At 42.3% G+C, this 12,112-nt stretch overlaps 1 protein-coding gene across 13 annotated transcripts in view; it reads left to right on the top strand.

Moving 5' to 3' along the window:
• The window catches only part of tacc2 (transforming, acidic coiled-coil containing protein 2), a 47,156-nt gene that overhangs the window by 19,383 nt on the left and 15,661 nt on the right, over positions 1–12,112 (top strand). For all 13 annotated transcript variants that reach the window (XM_085428482.1, XM_085428469.1, XM_085428470.1 and 10 more), the window contains one exon: positions 1,891–2,169. In XM_085428482.1, coding sequence (XP_085284608.1) covers positions 1,891–2,169 — 279 coding nt within the window. The remainder of the gene's footprint in view (positions 1–1,890; positions 2,170–12,112) is intronic.

Below are 12,112 nucleotides of genomic sequence, written 5' to 3'. Positions count from 1 at the left end.
AAATCATAGCTCTGTGATTTAATAAATGTTTTTGGGTCTTCCAGGAAACATTGAGGGCTCGTGACTGCATTACATAAAAGTATCATATAAATTTTTTTTTTCTAAAAAGCAGCACAGCTAGTTTTTTTCTGTTGAGGAACGCAGGAAAACAGCTGTGACTCTTTAGCCCAGAATGTGGGATATTTCTCAAAACAGAGGTAGGATGTCCTATAACCCACATTGTACTGTAAATAGATGTGTTGCCATGGTAATAGTAGGTTCATTTGCCTGTGCCGGCACAAGTGGAGTAAAAAAAAAACCCACTTTCATGCCTGCCTAATAATACTTTAAGCTCAGCATTGGCTAATGATTATGAAACGCGCATTCGTGTGTTCTTAAACAGTCATCCTTATAAACACTCATTAAACACACTCTCTGGACTTTGTGTCTTGTTATTTCTTGTTGGTCGCTTTCAACTTGTGTGCGTGTGTTTGGCGTGAATGCTGTAGTTGGCAAAGTCATGAGCATGGGCGTTAGAGGATCGGTGCTTTTTTCTGAGAATTGTCATATCTGTGCTCTCTTTGAACTGCCCGTGAGGTGCCTTTGAGTAATGCGCACAGCTGAATTACTTACAGTAAACTCTGTATTGAGCAGACTCCAGGTGTTAATGCCAACAGTAGAACTAAGCTGTTTGATGTCTGGCTGTAAATGAGCACATGTGCTCCATCTAATTTGTTCATCCCACTCTGGAAGGAGAAGCCTCTGTTACTTCATGCACGTTGGATCTGGAGGCAGAACCCGGCTGGAAATCGCCAGCTGTTAACCTGAGCGGGTCAGCTGATATTAGCTACATTTAGAAGGCAGCGAGTCAGAAAATACAAAATGTTTTTGTCTTCATGCCCCCCAGGACTGCTTTTGTCCATCTTCGGAGGCAGCAGTGAGCTTTATGACACTTTTATGCTTCTATTTTCAAACTGCATGTGTCAAGTTGGCCGCAGATGCTGGCACATGTATAGCTTTGGCCTTCTGGTGTAAGTTTCTAATTGTGGGTAAAAAAAAAGAGAGGAATGGGACCAAATTAAAAACAGAAAAAAAATCTGATTTGAACTCAGAGAACATTAAAAATCATGTATGCAGTGGCCTTGCATCAATTAGAAAATTCCCTGCTTTGTAGTGGAATGATAATAACCACATTGTTAAATGTAACCTGTAACTTGCTGCGCCCTTAAGAAAAGCACACACCCTCATTAAATGCTATTAAGTTCAGGCTTTGCTGCGGAGAGAGAGGGCGAATAACTGAGCTCTGTTTCAGTCTGACACGAGCTGGCAGGGGCATTTAAAAAGTGCAGCTCAGCAGATGGTTGAGCGTAAGCACACGATACATGTGCTTTACTTTATGGAGGCATTGTGAAGCTCTATTTTCCAGAAGCGACTACTGGGATATTTTTAGCACTAAACAGGAGGCATGCCCCAAGTGGGGAACAGCTGCAAGGGCGTCCATCGCCTTGCCTGTCAGATTAGAAGAGCCTACCACTCCTGATAAGCAGGGCCTGGATCAGTGCCAAATCCACTCCACCAGGTGGCCGATGATGACAGAGCCGCACTCCCTCAAGTGGGCTACTTCTCCGTAGGGCAAGCATGGACTATCGTGTAAGGGGAGCGATGAGAGAGGTGACAAAACGTTCTTAGGATGGTTGGAGCGAGTCTTCTGTTTTTCAAGTCGCTGCTAGGTTTAAGTGATGGCACAGAACAGAGCGATCCTCCTTACATTTACTCTGCTCTGTGGTGAGTTTACTTCATGGGCCATTTGGATGGGAATTTGGAGAAAAACTGAGTGGGAACTCCAAATTTCCAAACTTGGCTTTCTTGTTTTGGTCTGTTTGTTGATGTTTTGTGTTCCCTCCCATGCAGGCCCTCCCTCGGTGACAAAGTAGAAAGCGGTCACCTGGCCCCCGCCTCTCCTCAACCACTACCCTCCGATCACCACCTCCTTCCTACTCACTTCCGAGACACCGCAGAGTTCCCTACCTCCGTCCCCACACTTCCAGAGGGTCACACACTTGAAGCCCTACCAACCCCGCCTGCGTCCCCCTGTCCTCCTCACCCAGCCCCTGCCTCCCCTCCTGCATCTTCTGCTGACCCCTGTGAGGATGTTTACCCCGCTTCTGCACCCTGCCATATCCCTTTAAGGTATGAACATGTGGCTGCTCCTGAACCTCTTCATCTTTTTGGCACTTGTAAAAAGGTGATGTGACTGTGTGTTCTCATTCAGTCCTTGACGTAGATTTGCTGACACTTGTCTCTTTAGCGTGCTTCACAAAAAGTAGTCTTCTCCTTATCCTGTTAACTGTCATTAGGTTCAGGTCAAATTACAGCATTAAACTGACATCTGGCACACTTGATTAACAAGTCTTGATTCTTAGAGGTACTAAACAGAAAACTAGTCAAAATCAATCATCTATCCTGTTCAAATATTCAAAGCTAAAGGACTATTTTAGCATTGTGGTTAATATTCTTATTATATTCTGTCTTTGCATATCTTTGTGTGCTTGAATATGTCTTTGGTGGCTGCACACTTTTTTCCAGTGAGAAGTAGACGCACATCAAAAAAGACACTATTATCCTTTGTGCAAACCAAGAAAAAAAAGATAAAATGTGTTGTTTTTTCTTGTGATTGGGGAGAACTGGGTTATATTTTGTGTCTTCGGGCTAAGTTAAGCTAACTAGCTACAAGCTCCTGCTTCATATTTACTATGAAGGTGGCATCAGTCATATCTAATTGTCAGCAAGAAAGCATTAGGTGTGTTTGCTTAAATATTGATTTATTCCTATATGAAAAATTGTGACATATATTTCCTGACAGTGCTGGCCATATATAGATAAATGATACACAGCATTGTTGACATTTTCTATATAAAGAACCACAGCTATGTGAACACCCAGTCTCATTACACCACTGACAAAATTACAGTATACCATTGCTATGCATGTCCACCACATGGACTCAAAGAAAATAAGATTTGCAAAATGTGAACTTAGTGGTCATGGAAAGCCAAATGCATACTGTATAATTGTGGCTTGTTAATGGTGAAAATAGCAGAAACACCAAGACAAAATGTACCTATTGATGCTTAAACATTCCGCAGTTTTTACTATTGCAGTGCAGTCTAACCAAGTAGTCCTTTAATGTGGTATAGCACATATCTTGACCTTTAACTGGCTGTTTCAACTTAAGAAACATTATTTTTCTCACTGAATTACTTGACACTGTGATTACTATTTTATTGTTTCAAGTATAGTTTATTCATTTAAACATTCCCCCGCAGCCGCTTTTGGCCTTTGCAACTGTATCATAGACTTTATTATATTAGAAGGAATGACTCAGCCACTTTCCCTGTTGCAGTGTCATTTACCACCAGCAGAGGGTTTGCAGAGTCCAGTCTTCATGTTGTGTTGCCAGACTGTGTCTGCACTCTGCCGTCTGGATGCTGCAGTAACCTGGAGCACACATGAATACACCTCAGCTCTCCTGTGCCGGATTATGCACATATGCTCAATTAGAGCAAATGACCAAACCTGTTTTCTGCACATTTGGTTGTGGCAGATGTAAACTGTGTGACTGTTCAGCTTTGTGAGCATACCCCTCACTAAGAGTTGATTTTGAGAATGCAAGGCGAGCATATTGATGCTACATTATTTATATCCGAGAGGCCTGTTAGATAGAACTGGAGAGGAGTGGAGCACCAGTGCGGCAACATTGACTGAATATTCTGATTGGATGCTCGAGTTTCCCATTTATCTGCACGCACAGCAACAGTGCCAGTGCGGCTGTATATATAAATTTAATCTGTAGATTGCGTTTTGAGTTATGTGCACTGCAAAAACACCTCTTAAACACAGGTTATTATAGTATTAGAGTGCATGTGCCACACCCTCTCTGCTCCTAGACATTAATTTGACTTATACACTGGGCAGTATTAAAACTATTTTTAATTGAAAATTGACCTTTATAGCTATGAGGTAATGAAAATGCCAATACGTCAAAAAACAAAAACAAACTTATATTTTGTCCCTTTTTCATAAATGACTCATTGATTTTCAAGAGTAATAATTATATCACATTGAGATGAATGCAACAGAGCCAAAACAAATATTCTGAATAATTAATCCGTTAAAGCCTCCCACACATCTTAGAGACATGCTTTTTTGTGTGAAGTAAGTTCCTGACAGCTGACGGGATTCTGGCAAAAGCCCTCAAAACAAAAGCTCCTCCCATGCTGTTACATTAATTGGCAATTCATGTATTTCAGAATATGGACAAAGCAAGATTATAGGATTTAAACAACTCACGCTCTTCTTTGAAATGTGTTTGTGGCAAATGTGTTCTCGCCGCTATTTTACGTGACCACATGACTGTAATCAGGATACTAGACTGATGGCTATCTCAGCTCCAATTTAACAGCTTCTTTTTCATTTTGAGGTGCTCCACTTACTCGCCTGCTCTCGTCTTTTACTTAAACAAAAAGAAATCCCACTGAATCTCAAGGTGTGGTGGAGGAGTGTACTGTAAGTGCCAACCCGAGGAGTCAGTCCCACAAGTGATTAATGGGAGGAATGCAGGTTTTTCTTGGCATATAAGAATTAAAGCTTGAGACTACTCTGCTCAGTCAGCAGCTCTAAGGCAGGAGGATCAGAGGAGCATGTGTCGTCATCTAAAGTCAAGATTCCTGTAAGATGTATCCTAGAACTTCTTGATTTAATGGAACGAAAGCATAGCTATTCCAGTCTCCCTGTACTTAGGAGTTACACTACAAACATGAACAAATGCGGAGTTAGTGTCCCATTTTCGATTATTGCCACAGCTTTGTCACTGGTAACATATTTGTCGGTGACCCCTCGTGCACAGTGGATGGGAGCGTTGTGACCCGGAGGTGAACACTCCAATCAGGAGGCGAACTCTCAGTACAGCTTTGATTTGCAGTGACCCAGTGACCCATGGAAGCAAAAAGCCCCCTACTGCTTACAGAGCCATGGATCGTTCTACAGCTCACTGCTGAGGGCCAAATTTTTGTGGTCTCTTATGAAGTTTTTTTTTTGGTGCCACATTATTCGATATATAATTGGTTTTGTTTGTTTTTTAACTTTGAGACTTTACTTGCTCTCAATGTGGACCCGCTACACTGAAGTTCCTTTCATAATGAAGCTTTCTACATCATAAAATTCTAGTTATGCTTTAAATGATTATTTTCCAACATGTCCTGCATTCTTCTAATCATATTTAATGCAGACAAAGCTGTATGTTGTGGATTTTTAATACACCTAAAGTTCATTTTGAAAGGACTTCAACAAGGCTATATATACATATGTATATTGTATATATGGATTGTGATGACCTGATTCTTCTTGAGTGGCGTTATGAATTTTTCAGATAAATCTGCCAGAGCTATATCTTCCAGTGCCTGAGTCTGCTGAATTTTTCATTTCTTTATTTTTTTCAGCGTGCAGTCGAAGCTCAAGTTTAAGGCCAGGCCCTTAAAGCTGCGACAAAAGGTGGATGTTTATGTCAGACATTCAATATGACAGGAACATGTACTCCACAAACAGCACTGCACTAGATACTACAGCCTGTATATGGAATCATCTAGAACTTGTATGTGCTGAAGTCTCAAAAGGAGTAGAAAAAGAATAGAAATAACATCTTCTTTTGTTTTTTTACTTAATTTCTCTGCACAGAGATTAGTTTCCATTTTCCAGATGTGCTAGGCTCTCTCCTCTTTTTTTGGTTTTACCTTGTGTGTCGACCATGTTCACCATGCTTCTGTCTTTGTGTAAAGCCTCTCCACTCTTCAGATGAAACATCACATATTATTCTAAGTGCAATAAAAGACCTAGTGAAGGTTCCACATAATGCCAGATGGGGAGACTTGTCTATACATGCTCCCACCCAGCACACCCAGTCTCCACCCACTTTCGTGTTGCCCCCCTTCCAAAGCATCCAATCTTGGGGGAACACTGGGCGATCAATATTTTTTAGAAGGGGTCTGTGTTGTGAGTTGTGGGTTTTGAGTTTGCTTGTCCCCTCGGGTCGTGGAATATCGATTGTCATGCCCGTCTCAGATCACATCGATATTCTTTGTGAAAATCAGGGTTAATGGACTCCCATGTTTACATGCAAACACTTCCCCCTTTCAAATGCTGTGTTAGGTTTTGGGGGCGGAATTGGAGATTCCCCATTTCATTGTGTTTTTTTTGTCCTCCCAGGCAAAGATAAGATACCTGATACCTCAATACAGCAACTCACTGTGACTACCAGTCCCTCGGGCTCATGTTATTGTAGTGAGTCCTCAATTCCTCACGTTCCCATGAGTCTACAATGGATTTATTCTTCTCATATTTCCAGTGCCTCTCTTTCCTATTGCTCATTGACAGTCAGTAGGAAATATATTGTTTCTACTCTTATTTCCATTCTTTGTATGTCACACAGAAATGCATTAAAAAAAAATTTTTTTCTTTGTTTTTATAATTTGTGTTTTTTTTCATAGAGGCACTGTTCGACTGTCTTCAAGGGAAGACTATAGTGGAGCTGAAGTTGAATAACACACATTCACACTCACGCATAGTTTCTCAGAGTCTATTGTTTACCCCGTGCATCACTCTGGTTGGCTAAGCCGAGTGCTGGAAGCTTCCATTGTGTGAAAAGGAGGCACAAAAATGACATTTTCACTATGCAGCTCATTGCACGAGTCAGAGGGACCCTGGCAGGAGAGAGCCAAATTTGCAAGGTGCTGGTAATGCGGGAGTGAGGGACAAACAGAGTGAAGGGGAAAGCGTCTCTTAATCAGACTGGATTTGGGGGGAGAAACTGCTATTGTTTGGCTCCCCCATAGTTGCAGTAGCAGATGAAAAAAAGAAAAGAAAAGCTGCTTGTCTTTTTAAAGGCACAGGAGGCTGGTGTCAGGGGAGAGAGTGAAGGAAAGAGGGGGGAGGAGGCAGCGAGAGCAGCAACACCGCTCAGCGATCTCAGCAACCAAAGAGACAAGAGGCACCTCTGAGAGACTTGCATGAAAACAGGATTACACTTACATCCTTTTTGTTTTGCTTCATTCCCTCTTTTACATCCTGCTCTTGGATATTTTGTTCCCTCCTGTAGCTTTATTTAATGCCAGATGTGAAGCAGGAACATTCCCCGTCTGTAGAGGTGTAGAGGATCGGGGATGATGTGCATAAAGTGAGGAGCCCTTAATCATCCCGTGTTTTGCTCCTGATGCGAGAAGCTCGCTCATCCTCTGCACTGCAGCACTGTACGCTCAACCAGCCTCCGGTACAGGCTCCCTGCCTGCCTGCTCTGCAAGGATCACCATCAAAAGGAGGAAGGAGTTTTGGGGGTAGCAGGTGGATGTGGAGGGTGGCCGGAGAACAGGAAGAGGCAGGGGGGGGCAGGGGTGCTGAGCTAGTTGAGGATGGGAGCCAACGAGTCCATGGAGCAAGGACAGAGTCCCTGTCCCTCTCAAGAACACATGTGAGTGAACTTAACTTTAACTCTTGCATCGCTGCTCAGTGTGGCGTCTGAAGATGTTCAGAGGTGTGATCAAACCCATTAACAAGGAGAACAACATCATAGATCCATTGAGAACTGAGGTGTACTGACATGTGGTGTGTTTGTTTTCTATGAATTCATGGCTTTGCCTTAGTCTTTCATGCCACACGAATGCTCAGTGTGCCGTCACTTGTGACTATAGGTGCATACAGGGCTGATTGTTGGTTATGTCACTGATACGGCTGAGAGATGAAGGCTGAAGACAATCCCTGTGGCTCACTTTTTTGTTTCCCTCCTCTGTTGTTGTTGTTTTTGAAACCTTCCCACTTCAGCCTATTAGCTCTTCCCTATGCATTCTGCCCACAAAACCTTTCCAGCCTGTAACGCTCCTGTGTAGCCAGCTGAGGATGCCAGTATTGTTTTGTTGTTTGCTATTGTGATGTCAACAAGGATGAGGAAATCGGAGCACGTGTGCATGCAAATGCACATCGTTTTGCCTGCGACTACAGTACGGATGAGACCTGGCTCAGCAGAGCCAGAATACAGTGCAGCAAGTACTGCTGGGAAGCTGGTGGGGTGATGTTTCGTTCTCTGGGAAGGAGGACGCGTCTGACGCGCTGGGAGTGGGACGTGGTGACTGTGTTGAAATAGAACACGCTGCATGTGTGTGTGTGGCTGCGTGTGTGGGGTGGGAGGGAGTTACCACGGGAATATCAGTGGATGAGAGAAAGGGAGTTAGAGGGAGCGAGACGGAGCAAGAGTGCTCCACTTTGCTTTGTTTTATTTATAACTCAGACACACTACTGCGCCCGGGGGAGCAACAGAGGAGAGAGATCAGGGAAATGGACTGAACGCTGGTGTTTGTGTGCTGTAGAAATTAAAGATTAATGGCATAATAAAGTCATTTTTCATCTTAAAGTCCTACAAAGTCTAGGCCTCGGAGGACTGGATACTTTTGTATTAATATTCACAACTCACTGCTGTGAGCTTTTATCACAGGCTAGCTGTAATAAAAGTCAGCAGCTATTTTTCTTAAAGGTGTGCAGAGCTTTCCCAACCATTAATAGTACGACTTCTACTTTACTCCATCAGTTGTGGAACACTGTTTAAGGCACTAATAAGAAGCTTTCACACATCAAAACATTATATGTTACTAATCGGAGTGTAAGAAAAAAGACCAAATTACTGACTTTTAGTTCTTTTCAGTCACATTTTATTTTAAAATGTAAAACAAGAGTCCAAGCTCTTTAATCATTAGTTATTATTAATCTCTGGTTCTCATGTCCTGTCTTTCTCCCTTCATCCTTAACTGATTATACCAGATGGCTGCTTCTTCCTGAGCCTGGTTCTGCTGGAGGTTTCTTCCTATTAAAAGGGAGTTTTTTCTTTCCACTGTCGCCAAGTACTTGCTCATAGGGTGCCGTCTGATTTTGGGGGTTTTCTGTCTATTACTGTAGTGTCGTTACCTTACAGTATAAATCATCTAGAGGTGACAGTTTTTGTGATTTGCTGCTATGTAAATAAAATTGAATTTAACTGAATGAGGACTGGGGCATTGGCTCTCGCCTACCTTTGCTTTCCAAGGTAGGAGAACGAACCAAGCATCTGATCTCATAATCCAAATGGAGAGAGATGTTGCAGCCCCCTACTTGCCGATCGCCTGCTTTACTGGCGTCAGCCTGGCCTGTTGCCTTTTAATGCGCCATCTGCTTACAGTCATTGGTCAGATTAGGCTAAGTGTGGTATTACTCATAAAGATTATCTTAGCCTGACATTCTATCTTAATGGCTTCCTTGTTCTGAGACTTTGGACAAATGACCCCAGATTACAGGTGATCGCTGATCAGAGTTGACGTCAGCCTGGATGGAGATGAGAGACGAAAACTTCAAACCATCTGCTGTTTGAGAGATTATTTTGATAGTGCAGGTTCAGTAATCATTTGCAGATGTCATAGTTGTTTGTTTTTTTTCCACTGTAAATCCTCTGCAGGCTGCTCCCTGTTAATCCCATCCTAGAAACTGTGCACGTGCTTTTGTAAAATGAAAATAGGTTGTAGCGTACAGTGGCTATGATGCAATATTTCATATTCAGACTCATTCATCAGTAGGATAAATGTGTCGGAGCTCCCTCTGTTGGCCTCTGTAGTTAAACTATCTAGGACAGGCATAGTATGCCTCTATATTTCATTATGATGCCATATTTTCCTCTTCCTTCTCTGTTCCTAGTATAGATCAAAACACAGCGTTACCTTATTAGAAAAGACACTTTGTAAAAGTTGTGCCTTTTTCATTATCCATTTTCTTTGGTGATAATTATTTTGTCACTCATAATTGCTATGAAGCATCCAACAGATTAAGATAAAGATTATTGCTACTGCTACTTTACACTGTTCTTTCCCTTTTTGTTGGGGGGGGGAAGTAGGTTCTTTGTTGGCCAAAATGCTAAAAGCAAATCACAAATCTGCCCGATGCTGAAACCCGTGCAGAGCTGAGAGTGGAAAAAAAATCGCTGGATCAGGAGCAGAAAACAAAGATGTAATGAATTGTAGAGGTTTAGCTTTGGGGATGTATGACAGTCAAGATTTGATGGAGGGAGTGTGCAGCAGCTAATCCTTTAAGGCTAATCAAACAGCAGCTTGGAGACCATCAGCCTGCCTCTAGTCCTCCCTCCCTTCTTCTTTCCCCCCCCATCTCATTCCATGTCTCCTTATTTCTCTCTTTAGTGACAATGGCAGATTTACTCTTTTTGCAAAAAACGGATGATTGCTCGTCTCAATTTACAATTTAAAATTTATTCTTTTGAGCCGGATTCTGTTTTTGTGTCGGTTTTAACCCTGCTCCCCGTTTCTCCCGGCGGCTCTCCCTCCAGCGCTCTGAAAGCTGTTTAGACAGACTGCGTTGGATTCGGTTGGAAGCAGCGACACAGCTGGCTGTCTGAAAAGCAGCATCTTCCTGCCTCACGCTGCAGAGTTTCTGTCTCCAGGCAGTCATCTCAGCCTGCGAGAGGCTGCTATTAACTGCTGCTCTCTTTGTCTCCGCTCGTCCCCATATTCCCGACTGCTCTCCCACACCCTGCTCATCTTCTTTCTACGTTTCATCAGCTGCTATGTAGCACAGGAGCTGCTGCTGATATGGTTGCATGAACACAGTGGGCATTCCCCGGTGATTATTATTCATCTTATTAATTTCCATGATATCCACATTTAATTATATAAATTCTGTCGGTGTTTGATCGAATAGATGCCAGTGGAATAAATTAGAATAATGATGGCCAATAAGGACATTTACTGGATTAAGTAATAGAGCAAAAGTAAATAGAAATTGATCATGTTTTTCCTAATGAGCTTTGAACAAAAGGATGCTGATGCAACAGCTGCTTACCTCTGTGTAGATCTACAGTGTGCATTTATAGCATTTCACGTATCATAATATACTTCACTCAGTCAGCTGTGGGGGCCTTTTTAGGTTGTGTGTGTATTTTCAACAGCGTGGATCCAGACAGCTTTTTTTCTTCCGTATTCGTGGAACATATGGCGCGAGCAACCTCTAGTTACCATAGCAACACTGTGTTTGCAGTTGCATGAAAAATGCTATCCACAAGGACATAAACAGAGCTCTGAAATGAGCCCTAATTACTTTGTTATTGCCTTTTTGCTTTATTTGCATACATCTGGAAAGTAGAAGCTTTTGAGATTTTTTTTTTTAATTTATAAACATTAACTAGGCGGCTAAATTTCTTTTTTATCAATGAATTAACTGAGTGGCTTTATTTTGTACAGTAAACCTAGATCGGTGGTCTGTAAGCTTATTTGCTCTTTGCATATTACTCCCTGTAAGTGGGTCCTTGTCCTTGAAGCTGTCTGTGTCACTGCCTGCCTGACCACCTGAATGTACAAAGCAGTTACTAGTGACTGATCCAGATGGATTTGTAGGCATACCCGTCTTATCCTGCTGGGACACACTAGGCCCTCACAGAGATTACAGCTCTGTCTCACATCTAGACCATGTGCTGTCTCATCTGGCATCACAGCACCTTTGTAGAGTTAAGATAAAAAAAACAAGTATTAATTACGCCCACCTAATATTTGATATGCTGTTGGTGTATTAACATTCATGTTTTAGATGCATGCGATATTGTTACAGCAGTATCTGCTGTTGCTGTAATGTAATGCTACATTACTGCTAGCTTGCTTGGTTTCTATTATTGACCACATTGAAGGCTTAAGTGGTGTCCCATGTACCCTTCTCATTCATGGTACACATTTATTTCAGCCATTGAAAGCTTTGGAATTTGCCTGGGGGGTAAATCTCTGTGTGTCTTTGCTTGAAGAAAAGCAAAATTTGTTGAATTCAGGCAGGAATGGACAGTATGAATAGAAAAAGATTAAAGGGTGCTGTAACATATATTACATGCCAGTTGAAATGGTGTTATTGCAGTACAGTATAATATACAATCCAAGAGAATGAGGTTTAACTGGCTGGTGTGTTTTAGACCTGTGCAGTGTGGTTATAGCAAAGATTTTCAGGAAAAAAGGAGGAAGGGGTAGAGGGATGGAGGAGTGAGAGAGCGAGAGAGAGCGAGAGAGAATATAGTGTA

Source organism: Rhamphochromis longiceps, linkage group LG13 (genome assembly GCF_057381845.1).
Source record: "Rhamphochromis longiceps isolate RC_006_pf linkage group LG13, R_longiceps_female_GT1.1, whole genome shotgun sequence".
NCBI lineage: Eukaryota > Metazoa > Chordata > Actinopteri > Cichliformes > Cichlidae > Rhamphochromis > Rhamphochromis longiceps.
This window is presented reverse-complemented; position numbering and strand designations above follow the sequence as displayed.